The sequence below is a fragment of the Phalacrocorax aristotelis genome, chromosome 3 (genome assembly GCF_949628215.1).
Source record: "Phalacrocorax aristotelis chromosome 3, bGulAri2.1, whole genome shotgun sequence".
NCBI lineage: Eukaryota > Metazoa > Chordata > Aves > Suliformes > Phalacrocoracidae > Phalacrocorax > Phalacrocorax aristotelis.
In genome coordinates this window covers 116,952,329-116,975,372 of record NC_134278.1, presented here as the reverse complement: position 1 = coordinate 116,975,372, position 23,044 = coordinate 116,952,329, and the positions used below count along the sequence as shown (strand labels likewise).

Here is a 23,044-nt window from a genome sequence, read left to right as displayed (position 1 = left end):
TATTAAGTGGTATTTTAAATGCTCAGTATCCTTATTTCCCTTCATCTGCTTACTCCTGGTAGTTCCATCTTTTCCTTATCACAAAGACTCTCCTATGTAGTAGTGCACCATATGGAGCATGACATTGCTGTTTTGTGGTAGAGAGGTCAACTATGGTGGCATTTCCTCTCTGGGATTTTTGCCTACTAAACGGGGAGTCTAATGCACATTTCTGTCATGTTAATTTTGCATGCAACTGTATATTTCTTAACTTTTTCTTCTAGGGTTCTCTTGCCACTTGTCAGTTATCTGAGCCACTGCTCTGGTTCATTTTACGAGTGCTGGATACAAGTGAGGCACTGAAAGCTTTCCATGATATGGGTAAGAATGTCTTGTCTTCAGCTGTGTCAAGTAAAAGTTTGATTGTAGATATTTTGATGCTTAAAGAAGGAATACAGATATGTGTCTGGAGGAACAAATTTACTAAATAGGCCTTTGCTTGCTTAGAATCTATTGCATGCTTCTGAACAGTGTTGTTTTCCCTCCTGGCCCGCATTATGCACAGGTGGTGTTCAGCTTATTTGTAACAACATGGTAACGAGCACAAGAGCTATTGTTAACACAGCAAGAAGTATGGTTTCGACTATTATGAAATTTCTTGATTCTGGTCCCACCAAAGCAGCAGACAGCAGTTTGAAAGCTAGAGTACTAGCTTCTGAGCCTGACAATGCAGAAGGAATTCACAATTTTGCACCTTTGGGTAAGTAATACATGTTTCTGTTACATTAATATCCACTGGTCATTTGAATCTTTATCAAGTTCTTAACAAAAAAATATTGTGATAGTGTCAAATGTTGCAATACTATTAAATATTCTAAACAGAAGGGTTGCTGCTGTTTCAAGATGATGTTGGGGGAGGAGGTTAACCACTTCTCCACAGGTAACGAGACCTTGTGTGGATAGGGTAAAGAAGAAAAGGGAGTGATCTGTATCTGATGTGGTCATGTGTCAAGGTGGGCCCCTTCCTCCTCCCCTAGATCAGGGCATAGCCAGTTCCAAGCCACCATCTGCCATAGACACACTGAGACTCACTGATTTCACCTGAGGCATATCAGATTTGATGGAGCTGTTACAGAAGTACAGCAAAGTTCGATGACAGAGAATGAGCCCGAGCTAGGTCAAACAGAGCAGCAGAAGCTGGATATAGGGCTGATATTGCTGATGCTGCTTTCACTGTCACACCTGCACCTGGTTGCTCCAATGTTGCCTGCAGGAATGTTTGTTAAAATTGCAATGCTGTTGTGGTATCAGTACAATGGCTGCCACTTAACTAAAATGCATGTGTTTTAAGATGTAGGTGTACTCTAATATCAATATCAAAAGCTCCTTTTCACTACCAGTGTCTTAATGTTTTTGTTGCTGGCCAGTAGCTTAGCACAGCCCATGAATGTATTCATACAGTGTGTCTCACTGTCAGAAAGTGAAAAGGAAAGGATAACTTAAAATTTCTGGAGAAGTTTTCGGACAAGAAACCAATCCATTCAGTCTTGTCATTAAAATTTAAGAGTGTAAAAAAATTAATGAAATCTTTTTAAAAAAAAAAAAAAAGAGTGTTTATTTGGGAGAATAGAGGTCCATTAGATGTCTTTTACCTTGCTCTTCACAAATTCCTTAAAGGTAAATCTAAGAATCCTGCAAATGTTTGTACTTGATTACTTTAAGTAGTAAAAATCCTAAGCATATATGGTGGTGGGTTCTTGCATGCCTTATCTCCCAGCTTGCAGAGTGCCACAGTTCTTGATGTTCTGCGATGAGTGTATCTATCTTAATATTTTACTTTTGGGAGTGTGCTTTTGAAATTAACCTTCTGGCTGTCCTCACTTACTACACTATGATTCTCATCACGTACTGTTCAGAGATGAACTCAATTCATTTGGGACGAAAACCTATCAAAATACATTCAAGAATACGCCTCCAGCTGCTACTAGGCATTCAGTCATGGGGCCAGGCTAGAGCTACTTTAAAGTAAAACACCCTAAGTACCTCTAGTTTGAACAGCACAAATCTGGTCTTGTTGTGCCATGCTACTTGCTAAATAAGATCATAGCCTAGACCTTCCTACTTCATTCTTAACTCATGCTAAGGTTAGAAAAAGAAGAGCTGCTGTGGTCAGGTTTTTTTTTTGCTTCTGGTGTCTTTTTTAAAAAAAGGTTTTCATGTGAAACAAACCCCTTTAAAGGAAAAGGTTTGCAGATTTTGTTATAAATTACTTTGTTACCAATATAATATTTAAATCTTAAAACCTTCATTATGTTAACTATGAATTAACTGAGTTCAAGTTCTAATCATACTGTTCAACCTGCACCTTTTGGTTGGTTTGGTTTTGTAATGAACTCTTGATAGAAAGTTAAGGATTTTGGTAGCAAGCGTCCCCTAGCAAATTTTCAGGCACGTGCATATATATGTGGATATGTAAACTGCCTGTTGTAAAACAGTCTAAGTGTAAAAGAAATATATTTCAGCAGTTGTCATTATTACACATGGGATGTTATCAATAAACTGAAACAGGTGAGACGGGGGGGAAGTGGATTCCACAGTTCAGGTTGTAAATTAATCTGTTTTATTAATAAATATTAATAATCAATATTAATGTTGCTGGTTTTGAAGGTTCCATCACCTCAAGCAGTCCCACCGCCCAGCCTGCTGAAGTGCTGTTACAGGCTACTCCTCCTCACAGACGAGCTCGGTCTGCAGCATGGTCATACATATTTTTACCTGAGGAAGCTTGGTGCGACCTCACAATTCACCTTCCTGCAGCCGTGCTGCTCAAGGAGATCCACATCCAGCCTCACCTGGCCTCTCTGGCAAGTAAGTAGATTCACTGACATGGATGCCAGTTTGAAAATTTGAAGGGGAGGATTTAGAAATTGTACAAAGAGGAACTAAAGCTGCAGGTTGTTTGAAGAATAACTGTAATAAGTTGAAAACCTTGCTGATTCTGCTTTCCTTGAGAATGGAAGGCCCTGCCTCTGCTTGATTTCTTCTAGCTCAGTTTTTTGTGGTGTTAACTTTAAATATGCCAAATAACTTGCCAGACTTCTGAAAACTTCCCCTAGTGAGAATATGATATTGGTCAGGGATCTCCAGGCAAAATGGGTTTGTATGGTCGTTCAAATAAAGCATGAGATTTTCAGCTGTTACTGTCATAGCCCTGCCAGGGAAACGTGGCATTTACACTGATAGGACTTCTCTTCATCATAAGTTCTTGAAATAAACTGTATACACCATGTATCAAAATGCTTATGCATTTTAACATATACTATCGCACAGATCAAATACCTCAGCTGTAGTTCTGTAGTAGCGTGCCTGCGATTATTTCAATCATCTTGTTATGTATCTTTAACAGGGGTCGATGTTTAACACTTAACATTCAAACCAGTACAGATTTTTAAATAGTATTAAACCTTCTTATCTTACTCTGTAGCTTGCCCTTCATCAGTATCTGTTGAAATAAGCGCAGATGGGGTCAATATGTTACCTTTGTCAACTCCTGTTATCACAAGTGGTCTCACATATATAAAAATCCAGCTGGTAAAAGCTGAAGTTGCCTCAGCTGTCTGCCTCCGTCTCCATCGTCCTCGGGATGCCAGTACACTCGGCCTCTCTCAGATCAAACTCCTAGGCCTCACGGCCTTCGGAAACACCTCGTCTGCAACCGTCAATAATCCATTCCTTCCCTCTGAGGATCAGGTCTCTAAAACAAGGTAAGCTTCTAGTATTAATGGCCAGAGTCATGTTTGTGCCAGTTCGTGCTTTTGTCTCTTTTAATGATGTTTTCCACTCTGAGTCAGACCTTTCAGTAGCAAACTGTATTCATGAATACCTGGTTTTGTAGTTGAATTTCAACTTCTGCAGAATCTACTTCAAATATCTTGGACAACCTGCCTTCCCTCCCCTGCCCCTACCTCATCCCCCCCGTCCCAGGAGGCAAATATGAGCAGTACTCACTTTTTTGGGTAGCATGCTTAATCTGCATATGTAAAAGGGTATGTTTCATCTCTGCAATGGTGAAAAAATACAAAGGATAGGATAGCTTTCAGAGTTGCATTCTGTATTTTTTTAATGGCTAGGCAGTAGTCAAAAAACCTGAAGTAGCAACGTATTTCTTATCCCTACTGAACTCAACAGAGTTACGTAAGTATTGGAACAGGAATAGAAATAGGACAATCGGATGTTTTGTGGAAGCCATATCCTTGGGAAATAGGAAGTGAATGTTGCTGTGATTCTGGCTTATCAGCAAGATTTCTTTTCAAAAGCTTCTATTTGGTTAGGTGGTGTCTTGACTTTTGTACTGAATTTTAAAATAAAAATAAATAACCCCTTTAGCATTTAAAAAGAAAAAGTTACGACTTTCCAACTTTGAATTTAATGGGTGAATTTTTGAGATCCCTGGTTCTGAAATTTAGCTTACTAAATTGTAAAAAATTGTTACTTTGAAATGTTTCATCTTTGAACCTTAATGTTTATAAATTTGAAAAAAAGAGAGTGGGAAAGCTTTAAAAACCTTCTTTTGCTGGGAAAAATTTTGAGAGAGTAAGTAAATTTAGAGAATATGAATACTGTTGAGTGTGTATTTGATAAAAGCTGTATAACTGAAATGGATCTTTGATCTTGAATAGCAGTGAAGCAAGTTTTCATAGCCAAGTTATACTATTGTACTTCAGAAAATATTATCTTGTAGTCACACAAAAATAATCAGTATCTAAAGAAAGAAGGCGAGTGGACATTCTTCATGTCTTGACATGTTTTATTGTGGCTTTCAGCTTAGTTTTATAAGTGTGTCAATAAAGTAATCGTAGTAATGTGATATATTCAGTGCATTTGAATATAACTGTTTTAGACATAACAGAAAACTTGCCCTTTTCTAAAATTATAAATATTTAGGAATACATTATTCCTAAAATAAAAGTATAAACTTTAAATTGTTTGCCTTTTTTTGAACCGTGGGAAATAAGGTTAGCTGTGAAAATAAGTTAACCTTTTAGTTTAGAACTTGTCAGTAAAAGGATGCTGCTTGTTTAACATGAAGCTTAGATTGCCATCTTGTTCATAATGCTCGTTTAAACAGCATTTTGGTATATTTTTTTATAAATAAAGTCTAGCTAATGTGTTTCCAAGTTGGTTTGATTACAGTAGGTTTACTTTTCAAGAATTATTATTAAAAGGAGTACTGAATGGTATTGTTAAAGAATGAGAGATGTGGGGAAATGCAGTGGCTAACACATTTTTAAATTTCTGCACTCTTTCTCTGTGCTTTTAAAATCAGGTTCGCTAAGGTTCAGTGTAATATATTGTAGATGTGTATGACCCTAAAAGTTCGTAAAGTCAGGGAATCTGTACAGGTGTGTATTTTAATGGCAACCACACTTTCAGAATCTTCATCTTAAATATTAATCCAGTGCCTAAGTGAGGCAGTGTGCTCTTTCATGTTTCACATATTTATGTTTAGGCTGTCTCCTTTTATTAAAAATATAATAATAATTATTATTATTTTTAAAAAAACCAAATTAACAATAACAAAAAATCCCAAATCAACATACCCACACTCCTTACATTCCCCCCACATAAACACCTTCCGCTCTCCCCAGTTGGTTGACCCTAGGGGAAGAAATATACATGTGGATCACAAAATCTTGAGAAACTTTAGTAATAAAACTTGCAGACTCTTGACTCGTCCTACCCATAAACCCTGCCTTTCTTACAATATTAAACCAGTGATTACAACAGCATTACTAATGTATATTACATTATGGTGTTAAATTGAGTCATTTTAATTTGCTTTTCTTAGATGATGTCTGATTATGTTACAGCAGTTTTCTGCAGTACTTGTCCTAGTATCTAATACGGGTAGTTATGTTATAGATGAAAAATAAAATAATAAGAAAATGATACATTACCTCATTTTCATGTTTTCCTTTTCAGTATTGGATGGTTAAGATTATTACACCACTGCCTCACTCACATAAGTGATTTAGAAGGAATGATGGCTAGTGCTGCAGCACCCACTGCTAATCTGTTACAGACATGTGCTGCTCTACTAATGTCACCTTACTGTGGTATGCATTCTCCAAACATTGAGGCTGTGCTTGTAAAAATTGGGCTTCAGTCCACCAGAATAGGCCTAAAATTGATTGACATTCTTCTAAGAAACTGCTCAGCATCAGGGAGTGATCCAGCAGGTGAGTGCAATGTTTTTCTTTTCAGTTGTTGCTTAAAAACATTGTATAAATATACAAATATATACTATATTTGCATATGACTTTCTGATTCTGGATTTGGGTTGCCAGAACTTGCCATTGTGCTTTGTTACCTTCTAAATATCACAGTCTTTGTATGCGGGTAGTGCTACAACAGTAAAGCAGTGCAACCAGGGTTGTGTTGATTTTTTTGTGTAGAATAGATAATTAGGTGAATGTTTTGAAGATACAGGAGTAGGACGTGCAATACGTTCTAAGCATGTCTTACTATAGGTACTATGTCTAGATGTTTCAAAATAAAGATCATCCATGAGTGGTATTAAAGAAAACAAATGCAGCAGTATTTTGGCGGTAGTAGTCTGTAGGACAGTGTAAATTCTGAATAGCATCAAGCATTGAAAAAATTTACAGGTGGAGGTACATAATCAAACACTTGAACAAATAATCTGTCCCACTGCAAAAATTTTGCAGTAGCTCTTCTGTTAATGCACTGGGGTTTTAGTGTTTATGATTCCATAGCAGTTTGCTTTGCTGTTTTGTGGCTTTTAAATGAAAGAAAACTGAATTAATATTTCCCATTTTGATGCTGTTGATACTAACAGAAAACACACTTTCAAACTGGTTTCCGTGACTTATTTGCAATGAGTTAACGTTCCAGTGTGGCCTACTGTCTTTTGCGGGACTGCTGTTAGATGGAGAGTAGTTTCCTACAGGGCCCAAGATGAACACAGTGAGAAGATCAGTAGGAAATAATCAGAAGAAATCCTCAGCCTTAGTCCCATTGACGGAAATCGGAGCTTCCATTTTGAAATAAACATTTCGTTCTGTGAATCATGAGGCTTGACAGCTCTATTGGAATTAGGCATGTCTTTTTGGAATATGTTGAAGAAAATCATACTAGTTAAACCTTTAAGTCCTGTCTCTGATTGTTGCAGTGGTTTTTTTCCTTTTATAGTAAGGGTAAACATAGTATTGAATATAGAAAATGCAGCTTTGAGAGAGTGGTGTGTATAAGAATTGCATCCTTACATTAATGACAAAACTCAATTCAGTGTTAATATTGCAATCCTGTAATGATTTCATTAGTATTTTCTAAAATTACATATGTAAGTACTTCTATTATTTCCCTTCCCCCCCCTCCTTTTTTTTTTTTTTTTTTTTTTTTTTTTAATGCGGCAAGATCTGAATAGCCCTTTACTGTTTGGAAGATTAAATGGTCTTTCTTCTGACTCCACAATAGACATTCTTTATCAGCTTGGAACAACTCAAGACCCTGGAACAAAAGATAGGTAATGTTATTTGGATTCTTCTGTAGAAGTGTATAGAAAAATAATATGCTAAATAGTGGCTCGATGTTACTGCACAAAACCAGACTTTTAAAAATCTTATGAGATAGCCTGAAAGTGCAGAAATCTAAAGAAGCTTTCCAGCTTTCCCTCCTAGATCCTTGTATCCTTTGCAGAGAATGCTGTCCCTCTTATTTTGCTCTAATAAATGTGATAAAACTTCCAGTGTTCAACTAATTCCTCTCTCAAATACTTAGAACTCGGATACCTGCTATGTTGAAAGAAAGCTTACATATGGCTTCCCAAGATAAGTGTTTTTAATTAATTTTTCCCCTGTTAGTGAGAAAGTCTTGAGAAAACAGAGTTTGAGCTCACTCTTGAACTTTGCTTCAAGGGAATCAGTAAACGTGTAATTCAGATTACTAAAAGACAGGAAGCTAATTTGATTTTGAGTGTATCTTTGACCCTTTATAATGTACCATATCATCTTGCCTTCCAGAATTCAAGCACTGCTGAAATGGGTCAGTGATTCCGCAAGAGTTGCAGCTATGAAAAAAAGTGGCCGGGTCAGCTATATTTGTCCAAATAGCTCAACAAGAGAGTATGGTCTTTTGATGCCATCTCCTTCCCATTTGCATTGCGTAGCAGCAATTCTGTGGCATAGTTATGAATTGCTTGTTGAATATGATCTACCAGCATTGCTAGACAGAGAGCTCTTTGAGTAAGTAAAGTGAAGTCTTGCACCATGTACGTGTTATAACTGAATTATTTTGTTCACTGAAATGATAAAACTTGAAGTGCGCTCATTGTCAAATAGTGGAAATTGTCGTCCCTGAAGCTAATTGGCAGTGAATACTTAAAGATATCTAAACAGGTAGTTTTGTAGTCCTAAACACAGAACTGCACTTCACATATTCCAGGTATGACTGTGTTTAAAAAGAAAAATCCAAAACAACATGGCAAACCCATGTATATATTTGCACATATGTGAAAGGTAAATTGTTGCATTTTTTGCTTGTGGGGTTTTTAATGGATAATTTGAGTGCAGTAATTCTCACTAATGAAGATCATGATTTATAGGTACTGTATCCTGTTATAGAAGCATTATTTTATTACTTGTGGTATCCAGTACCTATAAGTGATAGCTAAGAGCTAGAGGAGAGGGGTATTGTTGTGTTGTTTGGTTTGGTTTTGGTGGTGTTTTTTTTGGAGTCACCACTTTTGTTCCAGCCATAGTCTGATTTGAAGGAAACAAAGCATAAAATCTTGAGTGAATCTTGAACTATGAATTCACTGGACATTGTTTGATTCTAAAGAAAAGTTCACCCTAAACACTAAATCTATACTTTTAGTGGCTCAGGACTGAAAATATAGGAGCTAACATTCCTAACTTATGTTGATTGACCTTCTCTTCTGTTGAAACAAAACAAAAAAGAGATGCCACATAGCTTTGTTCCATATGTATTATAGAAATATAGCTGTTGAATTCTTCCATCTAGTAAAGCATATTTCATCTGTACTATTGAATAGAATTCCAGTTCATGAAAAGCACTTTGGTAGCACAGAATTATTTTGTTACCCTTAGGAAAAGTTCATATGCTTTACTGTCTTCTTTAGCCACAGTCATTCAAACACTGGGAAATGTACAAGCATGTGGAGCTCTTCTATATGTGCAACATGATGGTCTTTAGGTACATGACTACAAGCTAGACCTGTTCCAAAGACACTTCAGTGATACTGTCGTATAAATAACTGTTAATTCAAAATGAGCTTGTTCATTTTGGGAATCAATTAAACTATTTTAAATCGCAGGTCAGTTAGTCCTTTCAGGAATATATTTTAATAGAAATACATTTTCAGCATGATTTTTAACATTTGAAAGGAAGAACCCCTAATAAAAATAGACTTTCTAAAATGGATGGCCCATTTACATTTATACTAATATAAAAGTGGGTTTCACAACTGAATTCCTGTCTTTTGGAGGAGAGTACGTTGTTTTCATCACAGAATGAAGCGAAGGAATACTACTAAGTATCATACCCAGTTTGAGTATGCATGTTGCAATATAGCACTGTTCCTCTATGTCCTGCCAAATAAAACTATAATTCATATCAGCCAGCATCTGGAGCAAATTATAAAATACATTTTTAATAAATACTGAAGAATTGTCAGACTTGTAAATAATTCTTCTAAGAAAAATAAATTCTTGTGCATATTGTTTATCCTCTTTGATATTCTAACTTTTGAAATATTTTTATTGATTGTAGTTATAACTCCTACTTTCTCCTTCATGTGATGTTTCACTTTCTCTTGGATATAATTTCCCATCATCCCCATTTTCCTTTTCAATATTTCTGCTTTGGCCAACACATACTTATTTTTTCCTTAGTTATCTTTTAATATTTAGTTGGAAGAGAGTCTTATTTTTTACAGAGCATGAACTTACACAGAAAATTTTGGCAGAAGGATTGTGTAAATATATAGTTGGAGAAGAGTTTAAGTGTACCTTTATTATATGTCGGCTCTGGGAAATTCTGACTATCTACCCGAAGTTACAGGTCATTTGGTCACTGAGATGACTACTTAATGTTTTATTTCAGAGAGGGTTTTTTATCAGCCATTCACTAGACTGGTGATAAAGCTAACCTCTGGTTAGACCAATGTTCAGTTCTTCACTCTTAAGAGTCCCTTAGATTAAACACAGAATAACATTCCCATGCAGAAGATGGAAAAACAATCCTTGTCTTCAAATGGGAATGTGATATATGATACGTCCAAACTTATTTAAAAACCTAACACTGAACTGGCCCGAAGTGTGCATTCACCTCTGTATGTAAAGGTTAAGATAATGTGATATGTATGGTGTCATGGTACTGGGAGTGCAGTTCAGAAAACTGTGGGGTTTTTCAAAGTACTTCACCTATTCGGAAGAAATTTTTGAAGAAATTATGATTTCACTATTTTACAAATACCACTTCTGAAATTTAAGCTGAATAATAGGAGCTAAATTAGCTTTTGCATTCATGTGCCTTGGATTAGCATTCAGGCAGATAGTATTTGGATGGAAGTGAGTTCAAAGGTAGGTGGGATTTTAGTATCTCTGAGGAATAATTTGGTTGTTAACTTGTGTCATAAGTTCAGGTTCAGTAAGGATAGTGAGGGTAACATTCAATCGATAAGATCGTTGCTGCTTTCATTTTTTCGCAACATCTTTAGGTAGAACTCTAATAAACCAAATTTTTTAAAATTTTGGAAACATGTTAAAGTACTTTCTGTTCTTAAAAAGGATTGAGAGCTTTATGTAAACATAAGTGCGTGTATGTGTGTGTGATCCTAGTAGCTGCAGCTTGGAGAATTGAAAGCACGAAGAGGCTGCAGTTGGCTCAAAAATGCATAAATTATGTGACAATTGTCAAAAGACTGAAATCCTGTCTTTAATGTGCAGCATGCCAGAAAAGTCAGCTTATCTCTATTTTACATACAGTATGATGAAAGAAATTTAAACATAGGGTGAGGAATGCCTTTTGGGTTGTAATGAACATCCTGCTGATGCTGTGATCTAAACGAGGCTTTCAAGCTTAGCTCAGTGTCTTTTACAATGGCTTTTACAGTAGTTAACCATAACTGTAGGAAGAAGTTTTATGAACCAATGAAGAAAAGGGAATATGAGTGGCAAACTGTGTTGACGTGATTTTCTGTGTTCTACAGGTCACTGTTTAACTGGTCCATGTCTCTTCCCTGCAACATGGTTTTGAAGAAAGCTGTTGATAGTTTGCTTTGTTCAATGTGCCACATCCACCCCAATTATTTTTCATTGCTTATGGGATGGATGGGTATCACTCCTCCTCCAGTGCAGTGTCAACACAGACTGTCCATGACTGATGACAGCAAAAAGCAGGACCTTAGTTCATCTTTAACAGATGACTCTAAAAATGCACAAGCTCCTCTTGCACTAACAGAGTCTCACCTGGCTACTCTTGCTGCCTCATCTCAGTCTCCTGAAGCTATCAAGCAGTTATTGGACTCGGGTTTGCCTTCGCTGCTTGTAAGAAGTCTTGCTAGTTTTTGCTTTAACCATACTTCTAGTCCTGACTGCACTGCACAATCAATGGATATCACCCAGGACAGGCTCAGGAGGCATCATGTTCCACAGCACTTTAACAAAATGCCTATCACGGCAGACCTGGTTGCTCCTGTTCTCAGGTTTTTGACAGAAGTTGGCAACAGCCACATAATGAAGGATTGGTTGGGTGGCTCTGAAGTCAATCCATTGTGGACAGCACTTTTATTTCTGTTGTGCCATTCTGGTGCTACTTCTGGAGGACACAATGTGACTGCACAACAGACCAGTGCAAGATCTAGCTTGCTTTCTTCAACTGTAACAACAGGGTTGACCACTCAGCAGCGGACAGCAATTGAAAATGCAACAGTTGCTTTCTTCTTACAGTGCATTTCTTGCCATCCTAATAATCAGAGACTTATGGCACAGGTGAGAGAGAAAAAAAATAAAGTTTTCATTTCTTCATTAATAATTACAGCCAACTTCTTAAACTTTATAGGTGTTTCTGTTTGTTTTCTTTAAAATAACTTCTTTGTAAACTGTCATTGACTGGAAAAGTTTTGTATTAAACCTGTTAGCTTGTTAGTCTGACTTGGAAAAGTATAAAAATATGTTGGTATGGCCATCCAGTCCTAGGTATAGATTTGTATTCTTCTTTGTTTAGACAAACTTTAGACCCTAATAGAAAATACTATATTCAGTTGTGTAGGTTTAAACTCTCTTGAAATGGAATTTGGAAATCAAGCTTCATACACATCTGTTATATTAGTAAATTAAGGAGGTTTCCTGGTAAATGTGCTTGTTGCAACCTATACCCTGCAGTCTGTGACCAGGGAAGCATAAGGCTAATGCAGAATATAGCTTTGCATTTGGCATTCTAGTGCAAATTCAGATATTTCCCTTATGTTTGTTAACCTTGCAGGCCTAGTTGAATAAAAGTATAAATAAAGTTGGTTTTCTTGTTTGGGGCTTTTTTATTTAACATTAAGAATGACAATGCCTAGAGAACAGGTAGAATCGAGTAAAAAAATCAGTAGTTCTTTGTTAATGGCTGGTAGTAATACTGCATTATGCAGTGGGAGATTTTTGCTGTAGGGAAAAAAACAATTTTTTTTTATTTTATAGAAAAAAGCTATTTTTGTAAATACTTAATCTTCAGATTTTTATCTTTTTGACTAGTCTGCGTGTTTACAATTGCTTTGCTGTAGTCAATGTTCTGACCTTTTTTATAAAAAAACCTTATTTGCTGCTGGTATTTCCTTCAGTGGTGCTCATTTCTGATATGGTTTAAATGATAACTGGAAGGTAGATCTTAGGCACTGCCTATTATGGCTGTGTAGAGCTGTATTTTAGAGACCTAAATATAGAAATATTTTAAATCTGATGTCATCTTGCATTCCCAGGTTCTCTGTGAATTGTTCCAGTCCTCTCCTCAGCGTGGGAACCTCCCAACCTCTGGAAATATTTCAGGATTTATTAGGAGGCTTTTTTTGCAGCTGATGCTTGAGGATGAGAAAGTGACTTTGTTTCTTCAGTCACCATGTCCTGTAAGAATTTTTTTAATCCATATGGTGAACATGGAATAAATATAGCTTAAAAAATAAATGAAATAGTTGGGGTATATTCAACTTAGAAATGTTGGACGGCAACTCTTCCTACTGTACACACTGTGGAATTTTGGAAAGGAATGTGTTAGTGAATTGTAACTCAGCATTTTAAAAGAAAATTTAGGATACTGTTGTAAGACAAAGCCATCTTTTTGAAAATATACTGCTTCTGGAAGAATTGACAACTACAATTTATCCTTATGGCAGACTTTTTAATAGTATCCTTACGCATTAGCAGCAAATAGAGATACAAGTTCTGGTCCTTCTAGCAGTTCTTCATTATCAGTTTCACTGAGGAACAGCGACAGTGTCAGAGATCCTTCAGCATTAGCCAAAGCACCATGAATAAATTCTTGAGTGACAGGTACTTGAATGAATTTATAAAACTCAGGTATGCTTTTATACTTCAGCAGAACACAGATTTATAATTAGTGACTGAAGTGCTGTGCTCTCAGTTGAAGGCTGTGAATAAAGAAATGTAGGAAAACCAGAAGTTGAGAGATCCAATGCTCCCATATAAGGAAAAATTATTTTTTGCTTTGCTTTCTGCTGTTCTTACTACATCTCAGAAGTAAAGTAGTATACGAGAGAGATGACAGGGAAACTGGATCAGATAGTATAAAAATGAAAAGGCAGAAGAAATACAGTTTCAGCACAAACACTTAAATGTTTTGTTTTAACTTGGCTGAGATGAATTGTTAACATGGCCGTTGGTAATGTGAAAGTAACATCAATTTTCTAATAATTTGCTTTACATAGAACAGATTTTTACAGAATGTTACTAGATATGTAAAAGCAGAAAGAATATCTTTAGTAGAAATTGTCAGATCACAGAATCACAGAATGGTAGGGGTTGGAAGGGACCTCTGGAGATCACCTTCTCCAACCCCCCTGCTTCAGCAAGGACACCCAGAGCAGGGGGCACAGGAATGCATCCAGGTGGGTTTTGAATGTCTCCAGGGAAGGAGACTCCACAACCTCCCTGGGCAGCCTGTGCCCCTGCTCTGGCACCCGCACAGGAAAGAAGTTTTTCTTCATGTTTAGCTGGAACTTCCCATGTTCCAACTTGTGCCCATTGCCCCTTGTCCTGTCATTGGGCATCACTGAAAAGAGCCCGGTCCCATCATCCTGACACCCACCCTTTAGATATTTATAGGTATTGATGAAATCCCCCCATAGTCTTCTCTTGTCCAGGCTGAACAAACCCAAGCCCCTCAGCCTTTCCTCATAAGGGAGATGCTCCAGTCCCCTGATCATCTTGGTAGCTCTCTGCTGGACTTGCTCAAGCAGTTCCCTGTCCTTCTTAAACTGGGGCACCCAGAACTGAACACAGTACTCCAAATGTGGTCTCACTAGGGCAGAGTAGAGGGGGAGGATAACCTCTCTCAATCTGCTGGCCACACTCCTTTTAATGCAGCCCACTTTCTTTTGTTAAAAACACCAGGGAACAATCTGGATGTTCTTACCCAAGGAGATGATGATTCCTCCTCTAACATCCAAAAATAAACCTTAAAAATAATGTGGATGTGCAGCCTATACTTCCAGTATATGGAACAACATAACCATTCAAAGATTAGATCCCCATTTTTCTCTCTTAAGTTCTTAACCAAATTGTATTTTATAAACTAAATTCTGATTGTCATCAAGTATTAAATTTATTTGATAATATTACACAGCAATAAATTGGTTCTGTATGTGAATGGCAGTAAACAGTTCTCCTGATGATAGGAGGAAGGGGACCAGTGGCACACTCATTACAGAAAAGTCCGTAAAAAGTTACTGCAACCAAAGAATTGATACAACATGTAAACAGAGGTCAGGCTTAAATGTGTTATGTTAAAATATTTTAAATGTTTTAACTAGTAGTGACTTAGTTATCCATCGTAATAGCAAAAAGTAGATATTAAATCTAGAATAAACTTCATCCTCAAGTCAGAGCAATAAAGAAGTGACATCATTCTCTACTGAAGTATATTGTGATTTCCCTAATTTCAGAATTAAGTTTTAATATCATAAATAATTGCAAGTCTCAGACACTGATTCTTTCTTTCATATACAGCTATAGACAAGGATTTGTTTTTAAAATATTATATCATATTGTTTCTCATCCTAATAAAGTTCTAGACTTTTGAAGGAAATTCTTTTGAGTTAAAAAATTAAATTTGTCCTAACTTGATGTGTTTTTACTGTATACCTCCAAAGTTGAAGGATATGTCAGTTCTTTTTTAGCACACAAAAAGTGTAGCTTTATTTTGCTGAGGTGAGTTTATAACAACTTAGTGTTTTATCTTATTTCTGAATGTTAAAGTCAACATTTAACATGAGCTTATTTTCCTTTCAGCTATACAAAGGTAGAATTAATGCTACTAGTCATGTAATTCAACATCCAATGTATGGAGCTGGACACAAATTTCGTACTCTTCACTTGCCTGTCTCAACAACTCTAGCAGAGGTTCTTGATCGTGTGTCAGGCAAGTTTGCAATAGTTCATGGTTTGTTTTTTTTCTTTTCCCCTTAAGATACGGTTAAAAAAAAAGGCAACCAAAACACACCCACCCCCCACCCCCGGGTCAAAAAGCATAAACCAAGTATGTCTAAAATACGTATTTGCAGTGTTCATCAGTAATTGCTGAATATGAAACAGTAAGTCATAAGCTTTTGTGTATGCCTTAAATGTTCCATGTAAAATGCACTTTTACTGGTCAAATACTGTGTTTTCGTCTCTAAAACTCACATGGGGAAGGTGGGGTTTTTGTTTCGTTCTTTTCTTTGTTTGGTGTTGGGGGTTTTTTGGTTGGTTTGTTGTTCTGGCATTTCTCGTTTGCTGTTTAGTATTAACAAGTTCTCAAATCTCTCATGGAATATTTGCAAGATCATACAAATGGTGCTGCAAATATCAGTCTTTAAAACACTCTGTCTTTCATCCAGTCACTTAAGTGTTCCCAAATTATGTCTGTTAAATATCCTGTAACTTTTAAAAGTTTACCTCAAAATGAAGATGAAATAGTGTTGCTATGAAAAGGGTATTAATGAAAGCTCCCCCTAATTTCTGTGGTTATGCCTTTGCCTATTGTATAAACATTTGAGTCTTCCTACTAAATGGAGATGGAAAACCATAATTTACTTTCAGAGATTAATTTAAAAATCATATACAATGAGAGGATGATGATAAGGCATGAATTTATTTACATTTTTGGAGTTCAGTACCTGCAGTTATACTACTAGAATATACATGGAGAGATGAAACCCTCTATAGGTGACTCTGTTGACCCAGCCTCCACAGACCATAATATGAATTTTGACACCTGAGTGGTAGATGTCTTAATCTTAAAATTAATCCCACCTTTAACTTTAATGATTATTTAACACTTCAGAAAACAGAACTATGTGTTATAGATTAGGGTTAGTGATGTTTTGAAAATGTAGTTAAAGAATAGAATTCATACTAAAGGTGTCATGTCTTTGCCAGAGCTCTTTAGGTAAAACCAGGCAAATTGCAAGTTGATCCTCTTCAAGTAAGGAATAGACCAAAATTTGTTAGGTCGTGTTATGTCAGAAATCAGTTTTAAGCACGTCTTAAAAACAAAAAAAAAAAAAGACGGGGGGGGAGGGGGGACCGCAGCACTTCCTCTTTACTCTTAAGATGCGGTTCTCAATAACAGTGAAGGAAAGTCAAAGATCATCACAGCAATTACGAGTTTGCCATTTTTCAGATGTTCACTGAAATGTATGCACTTAGCTGCACATGTACCTGACTAGGTATGTATGTTCTTCTATGTAGATATATCTGGATGCATAATTTTTCGGAACTCAGTGTAGATCAACTTTAAAGTTGATCGAAGCACATCTTCGGGGAGTTTAGGGGAGCTGTTGCTTTTTTTAATATCTACTGAAAATCTTTCAATTGAAATTATTATCAAATTCATTAGGCCAATAAATATGTTACCTAGCAAGGTGATAGAAGTATTATTATGGTATTTGGCAGAATACTAGATGGAGCAAGATGTGTTTTGGGATTTTAATTAAAAAGGGTGAAGCCTAGAAAAATGCTCAAACCTTATTTACCAGGGAATAGTTTACTATTTCTGATAGAATTCTGTATTCACTTACTGTCCAGACAGTTTTGTGTGGAATGTGACTACAGTCTTTAGATCCTTGTGGATTGTATGGTCAGAATTACTGTAGTGGGTGGGACAGTCACTGCAAATGAGGTAGGGTTAGTTTTTGAGCAGTGACATAGACTATATTGAATAAGCTGCCTTAGTGGTGTATTGTGGTCAGCTTGACAGTCAGGGCTAATAGGGACTGGGGAGGGAAGTGTGATGATGTGATGTACTATAATGCCTGTAATTGAAAATGATCAAATACTGACTATGTAGGGCATCATAACTTTGGGGTTTTGCTATGGAATTGTTATTCCTCAGCTTAAGTTTCATTTTAAAATGGAAGAATTAATTCTGGAGAAGTTCAGGTTCTTTTATGTTTCCTTCCCTCATCTGATGTGATTTCTCTGATTGCAGTAAAAGCTTTGTGATACTTGTGTATCATTCCATGAAGTCCATGGTTAGGACATAGTAAAGAAGACTTGAATGTGTGAGGAGTACACCGTTTTTACAGGGGAGGGAAGGGATGGACTTGGGGTGGAAAGGAAGAAAAGACTGCTACCACTGCAACAACAGGAAGTCATGAAGACCCTGTGTCAGAGGCTGTCCCTTGGCTTAACTTCTTTTTTCTTAACTACACTGTTAATGTCTCAAATTGATTGTGTCTTACTTTCTGCAAAAATCAATCACAATAAGCGAGTTCATTTCATACTTTTTCTCCCAGGCCTTAAAAATGTGGGGAGGGTGTAAAATAATTCCTAAATCTACTACTCATATCCCTTCATCATAGGATTGTGTAGGATGAGTACCAGTTGGCTTGTATTTCATTCATCTTAGTCTTAAGGTGCTGGTCTTGGCTGGTCAGGAAATTGAACAACAAATCTGGGTATTACCCAAGTACTAAAAATACCATTGCTTAAGCTTCTTTAATAATCTTATTAATGGCCTTTAAATTCTTCGGCAATAAATGGGCATTGAATCTGTGGGACCAAACTAGAGCAACTCTGAGGTTTAATAATGAGAATTTTTTAAAAAGCCAACACCCAGTCTAAAAACCAAACCAAAAGTGCAAATATATATATAGTGTGTGTGAACGTTAGGTCCTGAGTAGCAGCAGTTCCGCATTCTGTATCTTCTTTTGGTCTGCACTTCCGTCTAACACAGACATAACCAGTGTCTTCAGGCGCAAATCATAATATATTTCCAGGAAGGTCAAACCATATCTCTTTCAGCACCTCACACGCTGGTGATACACAGTGAAAGGCAGCTGGATGGTACTTCCAGGTCCTGAGTTTGTGGTTGTAGCTTAAGGCTGCTGTGCCTATGTAGAAACAATTTACTACTTAGAAGCCATTAGAGAATTATTTGACCATTTTGGTGTCAGTCTTGTATCTTAGAAGCTGTGAAATGATCCATTGTCACCAGTAATCAGTAATTGAAGTTGCTTGCTGATACTTGTGATCTACGCAGATGATTGAACCAAAGCACTTGAACTGCAGTAATCTAATGTTCACTTACGCAGATGTTTTGGAGGTGTAATGTACTTCAGGCATCTTCCAATTTCAAAGGAACAATCATACTTGCCAGTTCTGAAAACTGAGTCAGTATATAACACTAGATATTCAGACCTAAATACAACAATTTATTTAAATAGGTATTTAAATGGGTATGCAAGTGTCCTTAAAAAAAGGTTTGGAATTTTTAAAATTGTTGTTGTTGTTCAGTGGGGTTTTTTTGGTGTCTTGTTTTGATTGGTGTGTTGTTGTTTCTGGGGTTCTTTTTACTTAATCTCATTTTTGGTTGGTTGCAGTGCTGTTTGAACATTAATACACTTGACTCATCCAGTAATGGTATTAAATTGTTATAGCTTTAAATTGTTAGAGGACAGATTTTTGGGGGAAAAGGGGACCAGAATTATCATAATATCTTAATTCATAGATGTTTACAAGATTATTACTGCCTGGGATGGAACTCTAAGCCACTAGAACACTGGAGAATAGCCTTGTTAAGAGTAGCCTTGTTAACAGCCTAGAAATTGTAAGAAAATCAACTTGATATCTTGAAAAGCCTTTCTCTCCTCTTTTGTTTTTTTTTTTCTACCTGTTTAGATACACCCAGTATCACGGCTAAGCTAATTAATGAACAGAAGGAAGATAAAGAAAAAAAGAACTATGAAGAGAAAGAAAAAGTTAAAGCAGAAAATGGATTTCAGGACAACTACAGTGTTGTTGTTGCTTCTGGTATGGGTCTTTTTTTCCTTCTACCTTCTGAAAAATGGATCTTTCTGGCATTAAAGGGAGGGATGTGTCATATCTACTAACAATTCTTATTACTAATGATGGTTAGAAAAATTGTAGTGCCCAGTTAGCCTAACTGGCTGTTAGGCAGCCAAGATTGTTTCCTGGTAGAACTGCTGCCTCTAGCAGACTATAGACTTTGACAAATTTGTACCTGAATGTGTGTGTCAGTGATATGTTGTGGATGCTGTTGCTAATGCATTTTACAGGATTTTGTAGGGACATACCTGGAGCTTGCATTATATGGCAATACTTTAGTAGTTGTGTACTATTACTGTGGTACAGGTATTACTACCTCAACCTTTTTGTAGTGTCCTGTGCATCAGGGTTTGATCACCTACTCCCACAATATGCTTTGGAAATAAAAGAATCCATATACTTTGCATAACGGCTGGTGGTCCTCTGCTAAAAACTGCAAGATGGAGATGTAAGCATAAAACCCTGTTATTCCACTTGGAAGCCACACATACAGGATTTTCTTCCAAAGCATTCTCCTTCTAAAAACTAATGTGAAGATGTGCTGGTTTTGGCTGAGAACGGGTTAATTCTCCTCACTGTGGGGGTCAGCTACCTTTCCACCTTCCCGCGCTCTGCCGCGTGGCGGGGGGAGGGGGGCTGGGAGGGGCAGGGCCATGGTGGGGGCGGCTGACCCCGACTGGCCAATGGCAGGTTCATTCCATACCATGTGACACCATGGCCAATATATTGAGGGGGGGGCAGTGGCAGCAGGGAGGCGGCGCGGCGTCGGGTCGGCGGGCGGCGAGCGGCTGCGGTGCGCGCGGTTTGTTTCGGCGGTTCGTTCCCCCTCCCCCGGGGCTTTGCGTCTCTCGTTGTTCTCCTTTACATTGCATTTCTACTGTTGTTTCTTTTAATTTTAATTATTAAACTGTTCTTATCCCAACCCACGAGCGTTACCCTTCTGATTCTCTCCCCCATCTACTGGTGGAGAGTGAGCGAGCGGCTGTGTGGGGCTGAGCTGCTGGCTAAACCACAACAGAAGATCCTTCTGAAATCATTCATGTAAACCCTTCTCCTCCAAAACTGCTATGGAGGTTATAGATGGGACATAGTAACTGTGCAGTGGTACAAGAAGATTACAGTCCAGATGATGGCTGTATCGATCACTAGTCTTTCAGTCCAAATTTTTGGTGTGAGTGAGAGAGATAAATGAACTTCAAACTATCCTATTCCTATCTAGCTTTCTGCCTTCATTGAGCTACCTCAATTTCATTTACACTTCATGAAGCATGAAGAAGAGATGCTGATTTCCTGTGACTTCTGGCACCAGTATTTCTTAAGCTTTTTACTTCATGTTTTTAGATGTCACTCTAAACTCGACTGTTGAATAGGGCAGCAGTTTCATGGATCTTGGTATATATTTAAAGCAACACAGCTGATTTGTTACAGAATCTTTGTCTGGAAAGATATTTGCAGTAGGTGCCACTTAAACAGGGTAAACATGTCTTGGTAAGATCTAAAATATTAATAGGTCCAAGTGAAGGGTTAAAACATTAATGAAGAATCTGGGAAGAAAAAAAAAATATACTAAGCTTGAAGATAGGGCATAGTATAGTCACCCATATCTCGTCCCAGTTGCATGTCTGGATACTGTCTGATACCACCTATTCCGTGTTTAGAAAGAAGCAGATTTTAAGTTTTTCCTTCTTTTTATCTCTTTTCTAGTTAAGTAGAACAGTTTAAATTTAAATTTAATTCATTGCATCTGGTTTTACTACCTGTTAGTGAAATCATTTCTTCTTGTCTTTATCTTTTTATATACTCTGGGGTTGTTTTTAGTGTCCTCAGAGCCTCATGCAGCCAGTGTTTAACTTGTTCCCTACTGGTAAAATTAACAGAGAGTAGAGATAGTATTTGGAGCCTGATTTTCCTGAGACAAGCTAGTTTAGTATACTGAGGTTATTGGAGAATGTGTTGCATATTGTAGCTGCTCCTACTGATCAGCTGAAACCAGAGTGTATTACAGCATTTCAGGTGTGGATATTGTTAGTATTCCAGCTGCTCTTGGTGGATTAGAAGGCAGTAGTTGTATGAGTCTTTGTATATGGACCTGCTGACTTTTTTACTTGGTCTGTCACCTGCATAGAAGGGTACATCATAGTAGCATAACTTCACTGTACCGTAAGTCAACTTAAACTGTCCCAAAATATGGCAGTGTTGCTTTATAAGCTCAGTAAGCTTTTACGTACCTAGCCTGCCTTTTAATTTTCATGTACCGTTTACTTTTCAAGCCTTTGACCTAGGCAACTTTAAAAGCACGTTTAAAGACACCTTTCATCACATCTGCGATTGTCAGTACTGCATCTGAAGTCACCTTTGTAGGTCAGACAAGTGGTTATTATCTATCATTTGCGTTCTGGAATGTCTGTCACTTTAGAAATTTTTGCCTTTCTTGCTTTCAATTGAAAAAACAACCTAAAAATTTTTACCGTAGGGCCGATTGCTAGACAGGCTCTTGTTTAAGAGCAGAATTAGAATAACGGGGTTTTTTTGATGGTGTTTCTTTTTGTTTGTTTGTTTATTTTTTATATGACCTAGTACAGTTACGATTTGATTTGTTTGGGGCTCAGGAGGATGTGCAGCCCTGTAACAGTAAAAATACCAGGATTACATCCAAATATATTTTATACATAAATGCTGTTATGAGACTTAATTTGCCAGTGCTGGAAAGCGTGACTTTTTTGCTATCGTTGAAGGTATTGAGTACATTGCATCTTGGCTAGCTGAAGTTACTAAACACCAGAATGACGTTGAATTTTTTATTGCTGTACCAGGTTTGAAGTCTCAGTCAAAAAGGGCTGTTTCATCCACCCCTCCTCGTCCGCCATCAAGGCGAGGAAGAGTGATGGCTGATAAAGTAGGTACCTCTTCCTCAGGAGGAGAATCTTCGAGCAAGACCATTAGTGTTCCAGTCTTTCACCTATACCATAAACTTCTACCAGGTAACTTTAATAACTGTTTTTAAAACTTCAAAATTTTGGTCTTTTTCAGTGGCTGATATGTCATCAGAATGTGGATGTAATGCTAACGGGCACCTTTATCTTTCTATTGATCATCTCGAAGCTTAGAGCCCTTCTGGGTTGGTAACAGCTTTCAACTGGAAGTGGAGCATTGTAACAACATAGTGGTCTAGCAAAAACTAGAATTATGTTGATCTTCCTTGAAGTTCAGTTCCTTGTTCCTAAAAAAAATAATTTCAAAACGTTTCAACTTTCACTCAGAAATAAAAGGGGGGTGGGTTTGTAAGGTGACTCGCATTTTTTTTGACCTGCAAGGCAGAACTACACTGGTATTTTTGCCCTGTTATTTCATGTTCTGAGTGGGCAGCCAACTTGCATTGCTCTCTGGAAGGTTAATTTGCTGGTTCAGGAATATTCTTGAATTCCATTATACTTGTGACTTCAAAAACAGCATGTCTTAAGCAGTTAGCATGTTTT

At 37.2% G+C, this 23,044-nt stretch overlaps 1 protein-coding gene across 1 annotated transcript in view; it reads left to right on the top strand.

Moving 5' to 3' along the window:
• The window catches only part of BIRC6 (baculoviral IAP repeat containing 6), a 186,372-nt gene that overhangs the window by 93,487 nt on the left and 69,841 nt on the right, over window positions 1-23,044 (top strand). Inside the window, 12 exon segments of the mRNA XM_075089263.1 lie at window positions 264-360; window positions 545-739; window positions 2,647-2,847; window positions 3,464-3,743; window positions 5,962-6,218; window positions 7,417-7,525; window positions 8,022-8,243; window positions 11,231-12,011; window positions 12,986-13,129; window positions 15,531-15,660; window positions 19,401-19,532; window positions 22,382-22,549. Coding sequence (XP_074945364.1) covers window positions 264-360; window positions 545-739; window positions 2,647-2,847; window positions 3,464-3,743; window positions 5,962-6,218; window positions 7,417-7,525; window positions 8,022-8,243; window positions 11,231-12,011; window positions 12,986-13,129; window positions 15,531-15,660; window positions 19,401-19,532; window positions 22,382-22,549 — 2,716 coding nt within the window.